The 21,405-nt window shown below is 67.3% G+C and overlaps 3 protein-coding genes across 5 annotated transcripts in view; 1 reads left to right on the top strand and 2 right to left on the bottom strand.

Moving 5' to 3' along the window:
• LOC103824958 (patatin-like phospholipase domain-containing protein 6) overlaps nt 1–9,412 on the bottom strand; it is a 10,450-nt gene extending 1,038 nt beyond the window's left edge. Inside the window, exons 1-26 of the mRNA XM_050984789.1 lie at nt 9,365–9,412; nt 7,994–8,185; nt 7,345–7,420; nt 7,183–7,265; nt 6,979–7,079; nt 6,394–6,546; nt 5,986–6,145; nt 5,463–5,543; nt 5,003–5,131; nt 4,843–4,923; nt 4,637–4,745; nt 4,467–4,550; nt 4,286–4,383; nt 3,964–4,170; nt 3,615–3,692; nt 3,297–3,502; nt 2,811–2,942; nt 2,614–2,737; nt 2,425–2,538; nt 2,066–2,141; nt 1,840–1,980; nt 1,486–1,549; nt 1,248–1,416; nt 903–1,085; nt 702–820; nt 4–394 (exon numbers count right to left, since the gene is read on the bottom strand). Of these exons, the coding sequence (XP_050840746.1) occupies nt 4–394; nt 702–820; nt 903–1,085; nt 1,248–1,416; nt 1,486–1,549; nt 1,840–1,980; nt 2,066–2,141; nt 2,425–2,538; nt 2,614–2,737; nt 2,811–2,942; nt 3,297–3,502; nt 3,615–3,692; nt 3,964–4,170; nt 4,286–4,383; nt 4,467–4,550; nt 4,637–4,745; nt 4,843–4,923; nt 5,003–5,131; nt 5,463–5,543; nt 5,986–6,145; nt 6,394–6,546; nt 6,979–7,079; nt 7,183–7,265; nt 7,345–7,420; nt 7,994–8,155 (3,321 nt within the window). The 5' untranslated portion in view covers nt 8,156–8,185; nt 9,365–9,412. The remainder of the gene's footprint in view (nt 1–3; nt 395–701; nt 821–902; nt 1,086–1,247; nt 1,417–1,485; nt 1,550–1,839; nt 1,981–2,065; nt 2,142–2,424; nt 2,539–2,613; nt 2,738–2,810; nt 2,943–3,296; nt 3,503–3,614; nt 3,693–3,963; nt 4,171–4,285; nt 4,384–4,466; nt 4,551–4,636; nt 4,746–4,842; nt 4,924–5,002; nt 5,132–5,462; nt 5,544–5,985; nt 6,146–6,393; nt 6,547–6,978; nt 7,080–7,182; nt 7,266–7,344; nt 7,421–7,993; nt 8,186–9,364) is intronic.
• Nucleotides 9,413–10,292: 880 nt separating this feature from the next.
• Nucleotides 10,293–14,437, bottom strand: S1PR2 (sphingosine-1-phosphate receptor 2). 3 transcript variants are annotated; one of them, XM_050984053.1, is made up of 2 exons: nt 14,366–14,437; nt 10,293–12,305 (listed from the first exon to the last, which is right to left on the bottom strand). In XM_050984053.1, exon 2 carries the CDS (start codon nt 12,248–12,250, stop codon nt 11,195–11,197), a length of 1,056 nt encoding a protein of 351 aa, XP_050840010.1. In that variant the 5' UTR covers nt 12,251–12,305; nt 14,366–14,437; the 3' UTR covers nt 10,293–11,194. The 3 variants fall into 3 exon arrangements, with proteins under 3 accessions (XP_050840010.1, XP_050840011.1, XP_030086245.2); XM_050984054.1 differs by lacking the exon at nt 14,366–14,437 and adding an exon at nt 12,999–13,099; XM_030230385.2 differs by lacking the exon at nt 14,366–14,437 and adding an exon at nt 12,438–12,736.
• Nucleotides 14,438–15,960: 1,523 nt separating this feature from the next.
• On the top strand, nt 15,961–20,287 carry MRPL4 (mitochondrial ribosomal protein L4). The gene is made up of 9 exons (XM_050984145.1): nt 15,961–16,052; nt 16,384–16,432; nt 16,954–17,122; nt 17,206–17,257; nt 18,114–18,231; nt 18,911–19,017; nt 19,097–19,206; nt 19,641–19,711; nt 19,797–20,287. Exons 1-9 carry the CDS (start codon nt 15,993–15,995, stop codon nt 19,949–19,951), a joined length of 891 nt encoding a protein of 296 aa, XP_050840102.1. The 5' UTR covers nt 15,961–15,992; the 3' UTR covers nt 19,952–20,287.
• The last annotated feature ends 1,118 nt before the right edge of the window (nt 20,288–21,405 follow it).

The raw sequence follows: 21,405 nt of genomic DNA, 5'->3' as shown, positions 1-21,405 counted from the left end.
AAAAGGAGGAGGAGAAGAAATAAGGCAAAAAGAGAAGAAAAAAAACCAAAGAAGAGCAGAAAAAGAAAGCAGAAGAAAAGAAGATGGAGCAGAAAAAGAGGAAGAAGGAGAAGGAAAGGAGAGGGAAGAAAAGCAAGAGGAAGAAGAAGAACAGGAAGAGGCCAGGTTAGCACCAGCGGGGCAGAGCTGGGCACAGGCTGAGCGAGTCCCTGGGGTGGGCACGTCCCCGTCACCCACCCTGGCCCACTCCCGCGCCCGCTGCTTGGTGCGCACGGCGCTGCGCTCCTCGGCGTAGAGCGCGCCGATGAAGGCGCCGATGGAGGTGCCCCCCACGAGGTCGATGGGGATCCCCGACTCCTCCATGGCCTTGATGACCCCGATGTGCGAGCAGCCCCTGCCGGGGAGAGTGCAGGGAAAACCAGGATAAATCAGGGGCTGTGGGCACCGTGTGGGTGGGAGGAGGGCGTGGGGACAGGGGGATGTGTGGACATGGGGACACAGGGGACACGGAGACTCGGGATACAGGGACATGGGGATATGGGGACAGGGGATATGGAGACATGGGGACACGGAGACACGGGGACATGGGACAGGGGGACGGGCACACAGGCCATGGGGACAGGATATACAGGGACGCAGGGATATGGGGACAGGGACACAGGCCAGGGGGACAGGGGAACACAGGGACAGGTGTGCCCCACCTGGCACCGCCGCCACCCAGCACCAGGGCGATGGTGTTGCCGGTGAGCACGCGCGCCAGGCGAGAGAAGTCGCTGTGCCGGTCGGCGCTCTTCTCAAACACCTTCTCGTACATCTCCCGCTGCGGGGCAGGGACAGAGTGGGTGACAGTGACAGCGGCCACCCCTGCGGAGGGGCTGGCAGCCGGGGGAGGGGACGCTTACCAGCTTGGCGGGGCTGCGGCGCGAGAAGACGCGGCGGGGGCAGCGGATGTGCAGGTGGCCCGAGCACCAGCTGCGCATGTTGAGCCACTCGACCGTGCGCGCCGGGCCGGCGCCATCCTCGCGGTGCAGCAGCACCAGCTGCTTCAGCGCCCGCACCGCCGTGTTCTCCAGCATCTGCTCCAGCTGTGGTGGCACCAGCACCAGGCTGCATCACCCCCGGAGCACTGGGACACCCCCAGAGATGGGACACACGTCCCCATATTTCACGTCCCTGTGTCCCCATGTCCCCCTGTCCCAATATCCCATGTTCCAGTGTCCCACCGCCAGGTCCCTGTCCTGTCCCACCTCGCCCAGGGCGGGCTCCTGGTCGCCCAGCCCCACAATGAGGACGCAGTCGGCCTGGCGGATGCAGCGCAGCGTCCAGGGGGTCAGCGTGCAGTCGGTCTGGTAGAGCACGATGCGGTGCAGGTCCTCCTGCTGCGCCAGCCAGCCTGACAGCCGGTACTCCTGGATGCTGCCCGGGGCACCGAGTGGTCAGCGGTGGCCTGGGGGACGTGGCCACGCCGCTGCCCGCCGCCGTTACCTCTCCAGAGCCGAGGAGCCCAGGCGGGCGCGGATGATGTCGCTGGTGAGGAGCAGCGTGGGGCCTGCGGAGGTGGAGATGTGGTCATCTCCAGGCCATGGTCACCACCGTGCCATGGTCACTGTCATGCTGTGGTCACCGTGCCATGGGGCTATAGTCACCACCATGCTATGGTCACCATCACGCCATCAAGTTTTGGTCACCATGCCATGGCTGCCACCATGCCATCATCACTCTCCTGGTGCCCACCACGGCCAAGACCACCCTGTGGGACTGCAACCATCACCAGCCCAGGTCACCAGGGTGCCACAACCCGATGGTCACTGCCATGGCCAGTGTCCCGTGGTCACTCACCGATGGCGTTGAGCGCATGCTGCAGCTCCAGCGTGAAGGCCGCCATGGGCACCTCGTCACACACAGGCAGCACTGCCACCGTCGACAGGTTGCTGGTGGGATTGATGGGCTCCGAGCTGGAGGCCATGCCCAGGCCGGGCCCTGAGTGGACACAGAGGAGTGGACACACCGCTCTGGTGACGGCCACCCGCCCCACAGAGGCCACCCCGTTGTCCCCAGGTCCTACCTGCGAAGGGCCCACGGAGCTGCTGGAGGTTCCCCAAGATCTTCTGGCTCAGGAGGTGGATGAGGCGGGTGACCACCTGTGGGGACAAGGACAAGGATGGCCACCAGATATGGCAGAGACTCATCAACACCCCAGACTAGTGTTCTACAGCAGTCTTTGGGTGCCACCACCACTGTCTGTCCTTGGAGACCCCAAGGGCCACCACCACCCATCCTTCAAGACCTCAGGTGCTACCACCCCTTCCTCCACTCTCCTCCTGCAACACTAACTCCTTATCTGAAGTTGGTTTTAGTTTGAGTCACAGCCACCAGCCGGGCCATGGGGACACGGGGACCCCCCCAAGGGACCCCCAGGGGTACCTGCGGGTATCGGCGCTTGATGTTGTTGAGGGTCCCCTCGGGCAGCTTGGCCAGCTCCGTGTCCCTCACCGCATGCACCGTGGTGGCCCGGGGCTGCCGTGTCAGCGCCTCCACCTGCAGGACGAGGCCATGGAGCCACCCGAGGACGTTGGACTGCTGTCCCCGAGGTGTCCCCAGGGTGACACTCACCACGCCCACGAGGTCACCGCGGCCGTACTCGCCCACCAGCTCCTTCTTGCCGCTGCCCTTCTGGATGACCGAGCGCAGCCGCCCGTTGAGCACGATGTAGGTGCAGTCCGACTTGTCCCCCTGCCTGGGGACAGCGCCTGTGGCACCCCTGGTGGCCCTCCCCCAGCTGAGGTGGACACCGGGGTGTGGCCACTCACCTGTAGAGCGCCCGGCCAGCCTCCACAGCCATCCAGTCGATGGCGAAGTCCATCTGGCGCACGAAGGGCGACATGCGGGCAGCCACGGTGTGGGCCACGCTCAGCACCACGCTGGGCTGCTCCCGCATGATCCTGGGGGGGACAGGGCACCGTGGTGACCCCAAAATGTCCCCTCTGAGGTGGGGAACCCCACAGAGAACCCCAGGGAGGAGGGGAAGCACCAGGATCGTGGTGGCCTTGCTCAGGACATCCCAAAATTCCACCCTGGGGCTGGGAACATTCACTGGGGAGATGTTCTGGTGGTGCAACCATCCCAAAGAGATTTAGGACCACCCCAAAGTGATGGGGAACCACCCCAAAGAGACGTGGGATCCCTGAGGTCCCAGCGAGCACCACAGAGTGATGGAGATCCACCACAAGATGATGGGGATGCAGCCACACCAGATCCTGGTGGCCCCCCAAGGACACCAAAGGACACAGACTCACTCGTAGAAGTCGGACTTGGAGATCTTGAGGAAGGTGCAGTCACGGTTGGCCTTGATGGTGAAGATGAGGGGCTCCCCAGTGAGCACAGCCAGCTGTCCCACCAGCTCGCCGGGCTGTGTCAGGAACAGGCACACGTCCTCCTCCTTGTCGATCATGCGCTGGTACACGTGCAGGCACCCCCAGAGCACAAAGTGCAGGCTCACATCCTACAGAAATGTCCCCTGTCAACTGGGAGGTCCCACCACCACCACCGCCACCACCACCATGGTTCTGGGGTTGTTTCTGCCCCACCACAAGGTGACAGTCCCCAGCACCCACCTGGTCACCCTGGCGGGCGATGACCGTGCCGCCCTTAGCGTGGTGGAGCAGGACGCGGTTGTTGAGGAGAGAAGGGTCCTGGAAAGGAGAACGGGACCATTGTGGGGTCACCACGAGGGGATGGGATGACCAACAGGCCACGGGGACAGAGAATGACCAGGAGGTCATGGAGGCCACCATGAGGAGATGGGAACGCACCACAGAGTGAGGACTGGGGGCAACCCTGAAGCCACAAGGACCACCCCAAAGTGATGGGGGACCACCATCAAGGTAACTGAGACCACCAAAAAGCCATGGGGGACCACCAGGAACCCACCAGAACCCCATCCCGACCCCACAAAGCCCTCACCTCGATCTTCATGAGCTTGATGAGCTCCCGCTTGGCCTCCTCGAAGATGTCGCTGGTCTGGCGGCCCTGGTAGGGCCCGAAGGGACACGTCCCCATCCCTGTCCCTGTCCCCGAGGCTGTGTCCTCCTCGCAGGAGCTGTAGTGGTAGACCCCCGAGGGCTGCTCCTCCAGCGTCACTGACTTGCGCTCCTTGGGCTCCTGGGACACCTGGGGGGGGATTTGGGGGAGATTTAGGATGGGATTTGGGGTGGGATTCAGGGTGGGAATTAGGGGAAATTTGGGTGGGATTTGGGGTGGGATTCAGCACAGACCCCCCCTGTACCTGCCCGAAGGCGCCGGTGCTGTCCTCCTGCAGTGACACTGAGATGCGCCCGCGCTCGTAGGCCATGTCGAAATCGGAGCGCGGAGCCTTCTGGATGCCTGGGCGGGGTCACGGGGGTCACCAAACAGGGACAAAGCCACCCCAGGGTGGCAGCCACACCCCTGGGAGGGCTGGCACCCACCAGAGATGTCCACGGGCATGGAGATGCAGCGGCTCAGCTGCGGCGGTGCTGGCGTCTCCAGGCCAGCAGCTTTCATCAGCTCGGCTGCAGGATGAGACCCCCCCAAAACTGAGCACAGAGACCCCAGAAATGCTCGGGGTGGGGGTCTCAGGACCCTCCAGGTGCCTCACCGGTGTCCCGGCCCTCATCGGTGCTGCCCAGGCTGCGCTTGCTGTGCCGGACGGGGCTGGTGCGAGCGGCATGGCAAGGTTGAGGGAAGAGCCGCAGGGGCTGCATGTCCTGCAGGTTTGGGGACAGACGGACATCAGAGGGGCTGGGGGGACATCAGAGGGAGCCAACCCAGCCCAGGACCCCCCAAATTTCAGCCTGAACTCACGTGGCTGAAGAGCTCGTTGGTCAAGCCCAGGTAGTTGTGCAAGGCCAGGAAGGTGACGCGCTGCAGCCGCACCATGATGATCTGCGGGGGGACATGAGGCCACCATGGGTCCCCTGCCTCCCCAAGGGCCCGCCCGGGGGTCCCCCGGAGCCCAGCTCACCTGCACCACCCTGACCAGGCTCTCGGGGTACTTCTCAAAGACGGCTGAGAAGGCCTCGACCGGCAGGCGCAGCACCGTGGAGTCCTCGGCCGCGCGGGCACACACCGTCCGGTACGGCCGCTGGTGGCCCTGGGGACACCACGGGGTCAGGGGACCTGTGGGCCTGGGGACAGCTGGGGACTGGGGAAGGGCATGGGTGGCACTGGGGTTTTGGTGGTTGGGTTTGGGGTGGCCACGGTTGGGCTGGAGGAGTTTGGGGACAGCTGGTGACACTTGGGGACAGTTGTGGTTGGGATTGGGATGGCCACAATTGCATTGGCGGGGTTTGGGGACAGCTTGGGCAGGCTGGGGACAGCCACCCACTGAGCTTAGGGGGTTCTGGGGACATGCCAGCTGGGCATGGCAGGGTTTGGGGACAGCCCCCGCGATGTCCCCAAGGCTTTGGGGATGTGGCCAATACCGTGATGACGTCGAGGATGCTGAGCAGGCTGTGGACGCTGTCCCCAGGGAACACCTCCTTCATCACTGTCTCCTTCCCGTCCTGCTGGGACACAGCCCGTGTCCCCTGGTGTCCCTTGGGTCTCCAAGAGTGTCCCCTTCCTACTCCCTGTGTGTCCTCGAATGTTCTTGGGGTGTCCTTGGCATGTCTTTGAATGAACTTGGGCTGTCTCCAGGGTGTCCCCAACTGCTTCTGAGTGTCTCCAGGTGTCCCTCGGGTGTTCTTGTTTGTCCTTGAATGCCCCTGAATGTCCCTGACTGTGTCTGGTGTCGCCCAGGTGCCCTTGGGTGCCTCCAGGTATCCCCTGTGTGTCCCTGGCTGTCCCTAGGGTGTCTCCCGGATGTCCCTGGGTGTCCCAGATGTCCCTGGGTGTCCCAGGTGTCCCCTGGCTGTCCCAAGATGTCCTTGGCTATCTCCCGAATATTCCTGGCAGGCTGTGTGCTGTCCCCCCAATGTCCCCACGTGTCCCCAGGTGTCCCCGCACCGCCTCGGTGAGCAGCAGCTCCAGCTTGCCCTCCTGCAGGACGTAGATGCTGGTGTCGGGCTGGCCGGGGCGGAACACGTCCTCGCCCTGCTGGCACTGCTGGAACACCATGTGCTTGCACAGCTCCAGGAACAGCGGCTTCTCAAAGTGCCCCAGCACCCTGCGGGGACAGCCGTGTCACCACAGGCACAGCAGGGACACCACAGGGACAGCAGGGACATGGGGACCTGCCCCACGTGCCATGGAGAGGGGGATGCAGGGATCCCCTTAGAGAGGTGTCCAAGGGTGGAGCTCGATCCCTGCGGTCCAGTGCTGGCCCCAGGGATGGATCCCGACTCCATCAATGGATCCAGACCCTGATCCCATAAAGGATCCTGATACCCCAGGACAGACCCCAGCCCCGCTCACCGGACGTTCTTGAGCATGTAGAGCACCTCGGAGGGCAGGTGTGACGAGGCCACGTCAAACTCGGTCAGGTCGGCCTCCAGCACCGAGGGCGGCGGCTCCTTCAGCTGCAGCGTGGGCGGCTCCTTCTGGATGCGCAGGAAGCTGGCCGAGACCCTGGGGACAGCCAGGGGACAGCGTGGGGACACGGCGGGTGCAGTGCCGCGGGGACAGCAGGGACACAACAGGGATTTGGGGACAGATCCCGATCCCACAGACAGATCCCGACCCCATGGACAGACCCCACGGACAGATCCCGATCCCACAGACAGATCCCGACCCCATGGACAGACCCCACGGACAGATCCCGATCCCACAGACAGATCCCGATCCCACAGACAGATCCCACAGACTGATCCCAGCCCCAGACGCAGATCCCGACCCCACAGACTGATCCCAGCCCCAGACGCAGATCCCGACCCCACAGACTGATCCCAGCCCCAGACGCAGATCCCGACCCCACAGACTGATCCCAGCCCCAGACGCAGATCCCGACCCCACAGACTGATCCCAGCCCCAGACGCAGATCCCACCCCGCTGCCCGCTCACTTCTTGGCGATGCTCAGCATCTTGAGCTTCTTGCGGCTGCGGGGCCGTGCGGTGCCGCTGGCCATGCTGACGTCCACCAGCGACGACGTGGACTGGGACACCTGGCAGGGTGGGGACACGGTGTCATGGCGCAGTGCCACCCCCGCTGCCACCCCCAGGGTCACCTTAGGCGCGGTGCCACCCCCGCTGCCCTCCAAGGGTCACCTTACGCATGATCTTGCGGCTGTAGAACAGGACCTTGTCCCGCTTGCGGAAGCGGTAGCGCGGCGGCTCCTGCGCGGGGACCTCTGGGGACAGGGAGGGGACGGTGTGAGGGGACAGCGCTGTCACCCCCGTCCCCAGGGCCAGCCCGGGGGTGGCACTCACTCTTGAGGCGCAGCCACCAGCCCAGCACGGCGACGGCCATGACGGCGACGGCGAGGGCCAGGATGGTGCCCAGCACCTGCGGAGGGACAGCGGTGTCCCCACCTTGTCCCCAGTGTCCCCAAGGGATGGGGACAAGCGCACGGGGTGACTCATGATGCTGCCAGGGTGGGAGAGGTGTGGCCATGTTGGGGACCAGGACATGTCCCCAGGGGACAAGGCTGTGTCCCCTCAGGGTGTGCTGAGCAACACTGGGGACATGGGGACATTGGGGACATGGGGACATTGGGACACTAGGGACATGGGGACATGGGGATAATGGGAACATTGGGACCCTGTCACTGGGGACATGGGGACACTGCGCCTGGGGGACATGGGGACATTATTGGGGACATTGGGACACTAGGACATGGGGACAGTGTCCTCTGCATAGTGCACCAGTGGGGTTGGGGACATGGGAACAAGGGGACACTGTCCCTGGGACATGGGGACACTGTGCCTGGGGACATGGGGACATTGGGGACACAGGAACACAGGGACACGGGGATGCAGTGACAAGGTGACGCAGGGACACAGTGACATGAGGACACAGTGACAGGGGACACGGGGACACAGTGACAGGGGACACGGGCACGGCGGTGCCGCCGCTCACCGCGCGTGCCGGGAGCTGCTCCCGGCTGAAGAAGGCCAGCAGCCCCCTCAGCACCGAGCCCTGCGGGGACAAGGGACAGCTGAGCCCCCGTGCCCCCAGCCCTGGGGACACCGGGGCCACGGGGACAGGTCCCACCTTGGCCTCCTGCTGTGACTCGCCCATGGCCGGGGGGGGCTGCGCCCATCCAAAATCCTGCCAGAAACCGGGAAAACGGGAAAAATGGGAGAAAAGGGGAGAAAACAGGAAAAAGGAGCAGTCGGTGACACGTGGTGGCACTGAGGGACACGCAGTGACAAGTGGGTGACAGACAGGTGCCACCTTCCAGCATGGAAACGCCGGGTGTCCCCAGGGTGTCCCCAGAAAAGTGGCCCAAGGGGACGTTGGTGTCCCCTCCCTTGGGGACAGGAACCGTCCCCTTGTGACACCGTGCCAAGGCCACCAGGCTCTGTCACCCGTCCCTGTTGTCACTCCATCACTGCCACCACCGGGCCCGGCCCTGTTGTGTCCCCGCTGTCACCCTGCTGCCATCCCCGGTGTCCCCCTGTCCTTCCCAAGGACACCCCGGGGAGGTGACAGCGGCACCCAGGCTGGCACGTGTCACCCCCCTGCCACCGTGGTGGCACCGGGCCCTGGTGACACCCCCAGGGCCCCTGCAGGTGACAACTGCCCCCCCTCACTGTCCCAAACAGCCCCCCCAAACTACCCCCCTAAGGTTTTATGGCCCCTCCAAACTTTATTGCCCCCCTCCCCAATTCCCACCCCAAACTGCCCCCTCATGGCATAATGCCCCCCCTTATCTTTATTGCCCCCCTTTACCTTTACTGCCCCCCCATTTTATTGCTCCCCTTTCTTTATTGCCCCTCGTCTTTATTGCCCCTCCTTTATCTTTTTCGCCCCCCCAGACCCTTATTGCCCTCACAACCGTTATTGCCCCTCCCGGGCCGTTATTACCGCCCCACCAGTTAATTTCCCCCCTCACATCTTAATTGCCCCTCACAAATTCCCCCCCCCAGGCCCTTATTGCCCCCCCCGGGCCATTATTACCCTCTCATTAATCATTTACTCCCTAGCATCTTAATTGGCCGCCCATGAATTGCCCCTCCCAAGCCGTTATTGCCCCACCCACGCCGTTATTGCCCCCTCCGGTGCCGTTATTGCCCCTCCCGGGCCGTTACTGCCCCCAGGCCCCGTTGCCCGCCCCCCGCCTCTGGCTCCCCTCAGCGCCCCCCCCGCCACGGCCCTCAGAGCCGCCCCCCGCCAAAACCTTCGCTCCCCCCGGACCCCCAGAGCCGGTAGAGCCCCCCCGGGCCCCCTCCCCAGAGCGGGTGAAGCCCCCCCGGGACCCCTCGGGACCTCCCAGCCCCCCCTCACCGGCCGCCGGTCTCGCCCCGCTCCGGCCCTGGCGGCGGCCGCGGCCCCCGCGCGGTCATGGCCCCTTTAAGGCCGCACCGCCTCCTCTATGACGTCACTAATCTGCGCCAAAGCCGTTGGGTCTGAGCAGCCATGTTGGGAAGGTCAAACCGCGGTATTGCAACGCGGCCGAGCGCCATCTCGAGTGTGGCGCGTGAGCGTGACGTCACTGGCGCGACAGCGCGGGCGCGTGGGGCCGTGAGGGGTCGCCCCGGCGCCATCTTGGGGGTGGCGGGGGAGGAGGGAGGGGACACCCCAAAATTTGGGAGGGGGACACTGAGGGGACACTCCCAAGGGGGGGACACCCCAGAACTTGGGAGGGGGCGACACCTTCGGGTCTGTCCCCATGGGAATGCCGGGGGCATGGAGAGGGACAGCCCTGTCTCGCTGCGGCTACCCCGGGGTGGCACCTGCTACCACCTTGTCCCCGAGGGTGGTGACAGCCGTTGTCACCTCTGGCCACCCTGGGGTGACAGACGCTGTCACGTTTGCAGCGCCACGGCCACCCCTGGCTGTCACCCAGGGCCACCGCGGCGGTGACAGCCCCGCGGTGCCACCGTGTCCCCAAAGGCGGGAATTCCCTGTCCCCAAAGGCGCCGGGTCACGGCGGGGACACCGCGGCGGCACTGTCCCCACGGGGGTGGGGGGCAGGAAACGAAACACCCCCCCCCCCGTTTCCTCTTCCTCCTCCAGAGAAAAATGGGGACAAATCGGGGTTTCTGGGGGACGGGAGGTGACAAAGCGCTGGGCTGGGGACAGGGGAGGGGTCTCCAGGTGTGCCCCCCTTGTCCCCAGACCCGCCTGAGACGCTCAACCCCGTTTTCCCAAATTCCCACCGGGAAAATTCCCCCCACACACCAAAATTTGGGGAAAGACGCAGAGACAGCTGGAAAAAAAAAAATCGTTTAATACAACGGGAGGAGCATTTTGGGGCAAATCCCGGGGATTTCGGGGGGGATCCCGGCGGATCCGGCCGCACTGGGATGAGCCCCCGGCCCCGCGCACCAGCGCGGGGGGAAATCCCGGATTTCGGGGGTCCCCGGAGCCCCCCCGGGCCGATCCCGGTCTGTCCCGGTGGGAACGCGGCGGGAGCCGCCCACGGGCACGGGAGGGGCCCCAGGACTCGCCCGACAGGTCCGGCGGCGGCCCCGGGGCTCGGGCAGGGCGTGGGAAGGGCCCCACGCGTGTCCGGGCACACGGAGCGCCGGCGGGGACGGGGACAACGGGGAGAGCCCCGGGGGGGGCCAGGTGTGCATCCGTACCTGGGGAACCGCGGGGGAACCACGGGGGAACCGCTCCGCTCGTACCGTGGGGCGGCCCTGGGGCCGCGGGGTGGCCTCGAGGAGGCCATGGGGTGACCTTGGGCTGTCCCCAGGGTGGCCATGGGGTGTCCCCAGGGTGGCCCTAGGGTGGCAATGGGGTGTCCACAGGGTGGCCCTGGGGTGTCCACGAGGCCGTGGGGTGTCCGTGGAGATCCACAGGGTGGCCCTGAGGCCGTGGGGTATCCACAGGATGTCCATGAAGCCATGGGTCGTCCACCGGGGGGTGGCCACGGGGTGTCCCCAGGGTGGCCATGGGGTGACCACGGGGTGTCCATGGGGTGTCCACGGGGTGGCCATGGGGTGACCATGGGGTGTCCATGGGGTGTCCACGGGGTGTCCCCAGGGTGACCATGGGGTGACCATGGGGTGTCCACAGGGTGTCCACGCCACGTCCCCTGACCCCCCAGAGGACACCCCTGCCCACGAACCCCCCTGTCACCCCAGCATGGCCCCCAGCCCGCGCCCACCCTCACACGGACGTGGTGCACTCGCGGGTCAGCGGCGCCGTGGGCAGCTCGGCCGCGGGGCCGGCCGGGCCCCTGTCCAGCGAGCTGGACGTGCGCAGCGGGACCCCCGCCCGGCCGGGGGGCTGCCCGCGGCGGGCGCGGCCGCAGCAGCAGAGCACGCGCAGGAACTCGCCGCGCATGTCCTTGCTGCGCAGCATGTAGATCACCGGGTTGGCCGCCGAGTTGAGCGTGGCGAAGGCGAAGAAATAATTGGCGCTGTAGAGCACCCGGCAGGCGCGCACGGGGCACGAGGCGTCCATCAGGAGGATGATGAAGGCGGGCAGCCAGCAGACGATGAAGGCGCCCAGCACGATGGTGACGGTCTTGAGCAAGGCCAGCGTCTGCGCCGAGGCGATCTCGGCGTGGCTGGAGCGGACGATGCAGTAGATGCGCGTGTAGAGCCCCACGATGGCCATGAGGATGAGCGTGAAGATGGTGGTGACGAAGAGCACGTAGCGCTTGGAGTAGAGCGGCAGCACGGTGGAGCAGTCGCCCAGGTCGCTGATGCAGTTCCAGCCCATGATGGGCAGGCTGCCGATGGCGCCGGCGATCACCCAGCAGGCGCCGATCAGCAGCACCATGCGGCAGTTCTTGTCGCTGCTGTACACCTTCACCTTGGTGATGGCCACGTGCCGCTCGATGGCGATGGCCAGCAGGCTGAACACCGAGGCGGCCAGCGTGGCGAAGGCCGTGCCCTCGCGCACGAACCACTGCACGGGCGTCAGGCTGAAGGTGGTGCTGCCCGACAGCAGCGTGTTGACCATGAAGGCCGTGCCGGCCAGCAGGTCCGAGGCCGCCAGGTTGCCGATGAAGATGTACATGGCCAGGTGCAGGCGCTTGTTGCGGCAGATGGACACCAGCACCAGCAGGTTCTCCAGCACGATGACGCAGCAGAGGACGACGATGAGGACGGAGCCCACCCAGCGCGAGGGCGCCGCGCTCTCGCCGTCGCCCTTGGTGAAGTTGTAGTGCTCGCGGATCTTGTCGCGGTTGAAATATTCCTTGTAGATGCTCCCCATGGCGGTGACGGGGACGGCGACGATGACGTGGCTCAGCGCCGCCGGGACATGGCTCCTGGGGACAGAAATGTCACCCCGTTGTCACCTCTGTGCCACCAGGAACACCCCAGGGTGACAGCCGGTGTCACACCCTGTTTGTCATGCCAAGGACACCCCGGGGTGTCACCCAGGTGACACCTGCTGTCACCTGTGTCCTTCCACAGGGCTGTCACTCACGGCAAGGTGGCAGTGGGAGAACGGGGCGGGGGGGGGCACATCTGGGCGCACATCCGGGGGAAATCCAGGCGGCGGCGGCGCCTGTGGTGACACCGGGTGGCAGGAGGTGACACCGGGTGGCAGGAGGTGACAGACATCCCGGGGGCAATGGGGCGGGGCACCCCGGGGGGCTGGAAAAGCGAGGGGTGGGGACATCGGGGGATGTCACCGCTGGGTCCCTGTGTCCTCACCCCCGGTCCCGTGTCCCCTCTCCCCAGATTCCGGGACAGGACCCCCGGTGAGGGCTTCCCCCCGCCCGCCCCGTTCCTCCCGGTGCGGGACCCCCGAGGGCTCCGGACGGGACCGAGGGCCGCGGCGGGGTGGCGAGGGAAGGAGCCCCGGCGGCCGCGGCACCGTCCCGGAGCCCTCCCAGGTTCCGGTGGCGTCCCGGAGCCGTCCCAGTACCGGTGCCAGTCTCGTCCCGGTGCCCTCCCGTCCTGGTGCAGTCTTAGAGCCTCCCCGGTCCCGTCCCGGAGCGGTCCCGGTACCAGACCTCCCCCGGTGCCGTCCCGGTACCAGAGCTCTCCCGGTGCCGTCCCGGAGCCGTCCCGGAGCCCCCGGTGCTGTCCCGCCACCGCCCGGTGCCTCGCGCAGCCGCGCCCGGTGCCGGGACACCGCCCCTGGCTCCCGCCGCCTCCGGGACCCCCCCAAGAGCCCTAAAGGCCACCCCCGGACCCTCGTGTCGGTGCCGGGAGGAGCCGCCGGTGCCGGTCGGAACCGGCACGGAGCATCCGCCGCTTCCCCTTCCCCTTCGCCGCCCGCCCCCGGCTCGGAGCTGCCCCGGGCGGAGCCAGCGGGGGGGAACGGGCGGGGCGGGGGCAGCGGGACCCCCGGGAATGGCCCCGGGATCCCAAACCGGGATCCTAAACCGGGAACGGCCCCAGGATCTCAAACCGGGATCCCAAACCGGGAACTGCCCCCGGGATCCCGAACCGGGAATTGCCCCGGGATCCAGCACCGGGAATTGCCCCGGGACCTGCCCCGGGACCTGGACTGGTATCCAGCACCGGGAATCGCCTCGGGATCCTGAGCTGGGATCCCGAACCGGGAACTGCCCCGGGATCCTGCCCCGGGAATTGCCCCGGTACCGGGACGGGGATCCTGAGCCGGGGGTCCCGCCCCGGGATCCATCCCTGGGATCCGCCCGGGATCCACCCCCGGACCACCCCAGGATCCCTCCCGGGACCCCCCGCCCTGGGGGGAGGGGAGGGGGCCGCGGGGGGGTCACCGGGGCCGCCTCGATCCCGAAATATCCCGGAGCAAATTGGATCAGGGCGGACAAAGCCGAGCTTAGAGCCGGGTTTAGCGGCGGGGGCGGCGCCCACCACGGGCGGGAGGGGGCCCCGAGACCCCCCCGAGACCCCTCCGAGCCCCCCCGAGCCCCCCGCGACCGGACACGCACGTGGGGGGACACGGGGACACGGCCCCCCCGGCCGGTCACTCTCACCGCCGGGATTTTGGGGACCCTCAAGGCTTTGGGGACCCCCCGGAGGTGCCCCCCAAGGACATGACCCCCCCCACCCCTCGCCAGCTGCGAGCCAGATGTTGGCGTGGCCGAAACAGCTGGGCCGGGCCGGGCCGGGGAAAATGGGGGGGGACAACGAGGAGGGACCCCCACCCGTGGGGACGGCACTTGAACCCCCGCCTGGGGACCCTCCATTGTGTCCCCCCACCCTTGGGGACACCCCCGAGCCGCCCCCCAAGCCCCCAGACCCCTCCCGGTGTCCCCCCACGCTTGGGGCCGCCCGGGGTCCCGTTCTGTGCCCCCCCCCCGATTCGGGGGTCCCGGTGGGGTCCCGGGGGGGGAAGGGACCCCCGGGGGGGCACACGGGGGCTCGGGGGGGCTCTTTGGGCTCTTACCGGTCCCGGGGCCGGTCCCGGCAGCGCTGAGCGCCCGTCCCGGTTCCAGCATGAGCGGGGGCGGGGGGCGGGGCTGGGCCGGGGCCACCCCCCCCGAGGGGCGAGGCCACCGTGTCACCCCCCCACCATGGCTGGGACCCCCCAAAATGGGGAGGGGGACCACAAAAAACAGCAAAAACCGGCAAAAACCGGCAAAAACCAGGAACCCCCCCCGTGTGTCCCCCCCTTTTGGGTGGGTGACACCCCCAAAATGCGGCGGGGGGGGGGGACAGACAAACCCCTCCGCTCTTCTTCCCCTCCGGGAGGATTTTGGGAGCTTTTTCCCAATTTTGGGGATTTTTGGGGGCTGGAAAAACTTCCCGGACTTTCCACGGCTCGTCCCGGGAGGAATTCGGGGTTGGGGGTTGGGGGGGAAGGATGCGGTGAATTATGGGGGGGGGCGGGGGAGTTGGGGGGTTGGGAAGGGCCCCTCCTCCCCCCCCGCAAAAAAGAAAAAAATCCCCAAATTTGGAGCGCTGGGAGGGGCCGGGGGGTCCGAGGGGCCGGAGAAGGGAGTTAATGAATTTGGATTTAATTAGAACCAGGCGCGGGGTCGGGCCGGGGTGGGCGGGATGAGCGCCCCCCTCCCCCCCAATCCATGCGGAATTCCCGCCCTCGGACCCCCGGGATCAGGCGGGGCTTTGGAAAAACGGATGGGGGAAAAAAAAAGGAAAAAAAAAGAATTCCAAAATTGTCCCGCCAATCCCGGCCCGCGAATTCCCGCCGGGAATTTGGGGGAGCTGGAAATGGAGCGGAAAATGGGAATGGGAACCGGGAACGGGAACTGGAACTGGGAATGGGAACCGGGAATGGGAAAGGAGAATGGGAATTGGGAAATTGGAACGGGAACTGGGAATGGAAATGGAAATGGGAATGGGAACGGGAAATGGGAACGGGACTAGGCGGTGGCGCTGGGATGGGGAACTGGGAAGGGACATTGAGACCGGGAAGGGACAATGGGGAGGGGCAGGGACACTGGAAGTGGCACTGTGGAGGGACAGTGATGCTGGGAAGGGACACTGGAAGTGGCACTGGGACAGGGACACCGGGCAGGGACGGTGGCACCGGGCAGGGACAGGGACACTGGAAGCGGCACCGGGCAGGGACAGGGACACGGGCAGGGACAGGGACACTGGGCAGGGACAGGGACACTGGAAGTGACACCGGGCAGGGACGGTGGCACCGGGCAGGGACAGGGACACTGGGCAGGGACAGGGACACTGGAAGTGACACCGGGCAGGGACTGTGACACCGGGCAGGGACAGGGACACTGGGCAGGGACAGGGACACTGGAAGTGACACCGGGCAGGGACTGTGACACCGGGCAGGGACAGTTGGATGTGCGGGCGCTGTTGGGGGGTCCCTGGGGAGGGGGCACTGGGGGTGACCCTGGGGTGGGGTCAGCAGGGGGACACCGGGGGGAGGTTTGGGGTTGGGCACACAAAGGGGGGGTGGGGGTGGTCCCTCCCCCCCTCTCCCCCCCCTCTCCCCCCTTCCCGCCCTTTTCCCGCCGTTCGCCCCCGCCGGAAGTGGCGCCGCGCGCACGCGGTGACGTCACCGCGCCTGTCCCCGCCCCGCGCCTTCCTCCATGATCCGCGCGGGGGCGGCCGCGCTGAGGGCCTGGAGCCGGGGCCGGGGCTGGGCCGCGGTGAGAGCGGGGCCGGGAGCGGGCCCGGGAGCGGGGCCGGGAGCGGGGCCGGGCCGGGGGCAACCGAGCGGGGAGCGAGGCCGGGCCGGGGGGAGAACGGGGGGAACCGAGCGGGGGCGGGGCCAGGGCCGTGAGGGCGGGGAGGGGGCGGGGACATCGCTGAGGGGCGGAGTTGGGGCGGTACCAAGTGGGAGCTCGGCCGAGGGGGGTTCGGGGGTCCGGGACGGGCCCAGGAGCGGGGCTGGGGGGGGGCGGGGGTCGTGTCCCCCCTCCCCTCAGCCCGCGGTTGGTCCCGCCCCCGGTCATTGTCCCAAATGTCGCCGTCCCGCAGTTCTCGACCGCGCCCCCGGCCCCGCCCGCGGCCCCCGAGCCCCGCAGGGGTGAGTGCGGGGCTGGGGACACCCTGGGGACAGCGGGGAGGGGCTGGGGACACGCTGGGGACACCCTGGTGACAACGGATAGGGGCTGGGGACACGCTGGGGACCGTGTCAGGGGCTGGGGACACCCTGGGGACACCCTGGGGACACCATGGGGACAGCGGGGAGGGGCTGGGGACATCCTGCAGACAGTGCTGGGGGCTGGGGACATGCTGGGGACAGCGGTGAGGGGATGGGGACACCCTGGGGACAGTGCTGAGGGATGGGGACACCCTGGGGACAGTGCTGAGGGCTGGGGACACCTTGGGGACAGTGCTGGGGGCTGGGGACACGGTGGGCACAGCAGGGAGGGGGTGACCATGGGGGTGGGGTCAGCAGGGACCATCGTGGGGACATGGTGGACAGGGCCACCACGGGGTTGGGGACATCTGAATCACCCTGGGGACATTAGAGCTGGCTCTCGGTGCTTTGGGGGATGCCAGGACCGCCCGCTGAGGGTCCCCATCCCCACTGTCCCCACCCAGTGTCCCCAGAGGAGCCCCCGGTGCCCTCCCCGGTGCTGCGGAGCTGCCGTGTCCCCGTGGTGTCCCCGCTGTCCCCCGTGCAGGCCTGGGTGGAGTCCCTGCGTCACCCCGAGGACACGCTGCGGGGGCTGGCTGACCTGCACCCCGACGTCTTCGCCGTCAGCCCCAGGTGGGGGCCCGGGGGGGCTCTGGGGACAGTGGGGACACCCCGGGGGCTCTGGGTCAGTGACCCCTGCGTCCCCCTGTCCCCAGGCTGGACATCCTGCACACGGTGGCCACGTGGCAGAGGAACTACAAGAGGATCGTGAGTGTGGGGAGGGGGCTTGGGGAAAAAGGGATTGGGGGGGAAAAGGGATTGGGGGGAAAAGGGGGATTTGGGGGGCAAAGGGGGATTTGGGGGGAAAAGGGGATTGGGGGGAAAAGGGGATTGAGGGGAAAAGGGGGATTTAGGGGAAAAGGGTATTTGGGGTGGCAGGAGGGTGTTTAAGGGGGGGGATTTGGGGGGGACAAAAAGGGGTTTGAGGGGGCAGAGGAGCTTTAGGGGGACTCCCAGTAGGGCTTGGGGGTTCCCAGGATGGGTCTGGGGGCCCTGAGAAACTTTTGGGGGCTCTCAGAAAGTCTGTGGGGGTCCTGAGGAGCTCCGGGGGCTCCCCAACACCCCCCTCAGGTGGGGTGGGGGGCTCGGGGGTGACTGTCCCCCCGACTGTGTGACTGCCCCCCCTGAGTGTCCCCCCCGACTGTGTGACTGTCCCCCCGAGTGTCCCCCCTGAGTGTGTGACTGTCCCCCTGAGTGTGTGGCTGTCCCCCCGAGTGTCCCCCCTGAGTGTGTGACTGTCCCCCCGACTGTGTGACTGTCCCCCCGAGTGTCCCCCCGATGTGACTGTCCCCCCGTCCCCCTGAGTGCTGTCCCCCGACTGTCCCCCCCGAGCCCCCTGTGTGACTGTCCCCCTGAGTGTGTGGCTGTCCCCCTGACTGTCCCCTCTGTCCCCCTGACTGTCCCCTCTGTCCCCAGAGCCACGCGCGTGTGCGCAGCCGGGCCGAGGTGCAGGGCGGGGGGCTCGGGGGTGGCTGTCCCTCCTGAGTGTGTGACTGTCCCCCTGAGTGTGTGACTGTCCCCCTGACTGTGTGGCTGTCCCCCTGAGTGTCCCCTCTGTCCCCAGAGCCACGCCCGCGTGCGCAGCCGGGCCGAGGTGCGGGGCGGGGGCCGCAAGCCCTGGCGGCAGAAGGGCTCCGGGCGCGCCCGGCACGGCTCCGTCAGGTCCCCGCTCTGGAGGGGCGGTGAGTGAGCCCAGAGCGAGGGGACAGGGCTGGGGACAGCCTGGGGAAGGGACACGTGGCTGGGGATGGGACACGGGGCTGGGGACAGCCTGGGGATGGGACACGGGGCTGGGGACAGCCTGGGGACAGGGACACGGGGTTGGGGACAGCCTGACCGCTCTGGAGGGGCGGTGAGTGAGCCCAGAGCGAGGGGACAGGGCTGGGGACAGCCTGGGGACAGGGACACACACGGAGCTGGGGACAGGGACACGGGGTTGGGGACAGCCTGACCGCTCTGGAGGGGCGGTGAGTGACCCCAGAACCCGGGGACAGGGACACACATGGTGCTGGGGATGGGGACAGGGGGCTGAGAACAACCTGGGGACATCCTGGGACAGGGACAGGGGTGTGGGGGTGGGACACGGGGCTGGAGATGGGGACACGGGGGTGGGGACAGCCTGGGGACATCATGGGGATGTCTGGGACTGCCTTGGGGACATTGAGGACTACGCCTGGCACCTTGGGGATGTCCTGAACTGCCCTGGGGACATCACGGTTCGGTGCCCCTGGTTTGGGGTCTCTGGGGCACCCTGGGGACAGCCAGGACCATTCTGGGGACATCAGGCCTGGCTGCCCCCCTCGGGCAGGGCCATGGGGGGTGTCCCCTGCCCGGGGATGTCACCGAGTCCCCTCCTGGCAGGTGGCATCGCCCACGGCCCGCGGGGCCCCACCAGCTACTTCTACATGGTGCCCATGAGGGTGCGGGTGCTGGGGCTGAAGGTGGCCCTGAGTGTGAAGCTGATGCAGGTACGGGGGTGGCCCAGGGGGCTGGGGGGGGACACCCGGGGCCTGGGGACAGGGTGACAGTGTCCCTGGTGTCCGGCAGGACGAGCTGCACGTGGTGGACAGCCTGGAGCTGCCCAGCAGCGACCCCCGGTACCTGCTGGAGCTGGCCCGGGCCCGGCGCTGGGGACACTCCGTGCTGGTGGTGGACACGTGAGAGAGGGGACAGGGCTGGGGACACTGGGGACAGGGCTGGGAACACTGGGGACAGGGCTGGGGATGCTGGGGACAGGGCTGGGGACAGGGCTGGGGACGCTGGGGACAGGGCTGGGGATGCTGGGGACAGGGCTGGGGACGCTGGGGACGGGGCTGGGGGTGCTGGGGACACTGGGGACAGGGCTGGGGAGACTGGGGACGGGGCTGGGGGTGCTGGGGACACTGGGGACAGGGCTGGGGCAGGGCTGGGGACACTGGGGACAGGGCTGGGGACACTGGGGACAAAGGGAATGGGATGTCTGTGAAACTGGGGACACCCTGAGGACATCACGGACAGATCACCACGAGCCTGGGGACACCAGGCCTGGTGTCCCTGCTCTGGGGACACCCTGGGGACACCCTGGGGACGCCCCAACCCTTTTGTCCCCCAGCAATGAGTTCCCGGAGAACATCAGCGCCGCGGCCGCGGGGCTCAAATCCATCACCCTCATCCCCGCCCTGGGTGAGCCCCTCCCCGAGCCCCTGGCTTTGCCCCCCCACAGACACTCTGGGGGCCCCGCTGATGTCCCCAAACTGTCCCCTCGCAGGGCTCAACGTGCACAGCCTGCTGAAGCACCAGACGCTGGTGCTGACCCTGGACGCCGTCGCCTTCCTGGAGCAGCGGCTGCTGTGGCACGACTCGCGTTACTCGCCCCTGGTGCCCTTCTCCCTGCCCCACCGCGACCTCCCCCCGCCCGCCTGAGACCCCCGGGTGGGATCTGCCCCCCCCGGGTGGGATCTGCCCCCCCCCGGGTGGGATCTGCCCCCCCATGGGGCAGGACTCGGCCCCGATCCCGCCGGGAAGGATTTGGGGACGCTGTGGCACAACGAGGTTTTGTCCCCTCTGCGTGTCCTGGAGGATTTCCTGGGGCTCCCCGGGTGGGATCTGCCCCCCCCCCCGGGTGGGATTTGCCCCCCCCCGGGTGGGATCTGCCCCCCCAGACCGGATCCAGCCCCCCGGTTGGGATCCAGCCCCATTCCCGTTGGGAATTCGGGGCTCTCGGCCGCTGCTGTGGCTCTTAAAGGGATTTTTTCCATGGATGTTGTTTTTATTTTGGGGGGTCAGGGGTTCCCACCTCCTTTTGGGGCTCCCCCCGTATCCCAATCCCTCTGGGGTCCCCCCAGCCCCCTCCCCAATATCCCAGCCCCTTTTGGAGCCCCCCCCAGAATCCCAAACCCTTTTCCAGCCCCTCCTCCTCACCCCGGGTTTTCCCACGCATTCAGTCCCTGTGGGTGGAATTTTGGGAATTTTGGGGTCGTGGTGGCAGAGGGATGTTTGTGTGTGTGTGTGTGTGTGTCCCCGCTAATGTCCCCAAGTGTCCCCAGCCCGGGCCCCCTCCCCTCCCACCCCTCGGGAAGGTGGGAGCCGGAAAAGGAGGAAATTCGGGAAAAACAAATTCTGACCTCACGGGATTCCTTGGAAATTTGGGGTGGGAGGGGTCCTGGCCTTGCTCCACCCCCTCCCCGGGGGAAATCTGGGGTCCCGAGGGGAATTTTAGGAATCCCAGTGGCCCGTGACCCTCTTGGGGTCCCGGGGGTGCTGATGAGGGTTTTGGGGGAATATCCTGGGAAAAAATCGGGAAATTGGGAATTTTGAGGGGGCCGGGGACCCAACTGGGAGGAACTGGGACCTTCCTGGGTGTCCCAAGGAACCGCTGGAATTCTACACCTCCCTCCTCCTCCTCCTCCTCCTGGGTTTTTTTGGAGGTCTCCCGGCCGTGCCCATCCCGATCCCGGTGATTTAGGGGGGTTTCCCGGTTTTTCCCGGTTTTCCAGGTGAGGGGCCAATTCGGGAATCGCTCCCGGCTCTGGAGCGGGTCCGGAGCCGCTTCCTGACGCGCCCGGGAGGCGAAGGGAGGGGACAGAGGGGAGGGAGGGGACAGGGGCACGGAGAGGCCACAAACGGGGCTGGGGGGACCGGGGGGCACTGGGAGGACACCCCAGGGGACACCCCGGGGCAGGGGGACACGGGGGGATCAGGAAGAGGCCGGAGGGGACAGGGGCCGCTGGCGGAAGGTGACAATGGCACGAGGGGACGCTGGCACCGGGCCACGTCCTGCGGGGGGAAGGTGGGGGTGGCACGTCCTGTTGACTCGGAGCTGGCAGTGTTCGTGTCCCCTTTGTCCCTGCCCCGACCCCCGCGCTCCTCTCGGCCCT

Source organism: Serinus canaria, chromosome 25 (genome assembly GCF_022539315.1).
Source record: "Serinus canaria isolate serCan28SL12 chromosome 25, serCan2020, whole genome shotgun sequence".
In the NCBI taxonomy this organism is placed as follows: Eukaryota; Metazoa; Chordata; class Aves; order Passeriformes; family Fringillidae; genus Serinus; species Serinus canaria.
This window is presented reverse-complemented; position numbering and strand designations above follow the sequence as displayed.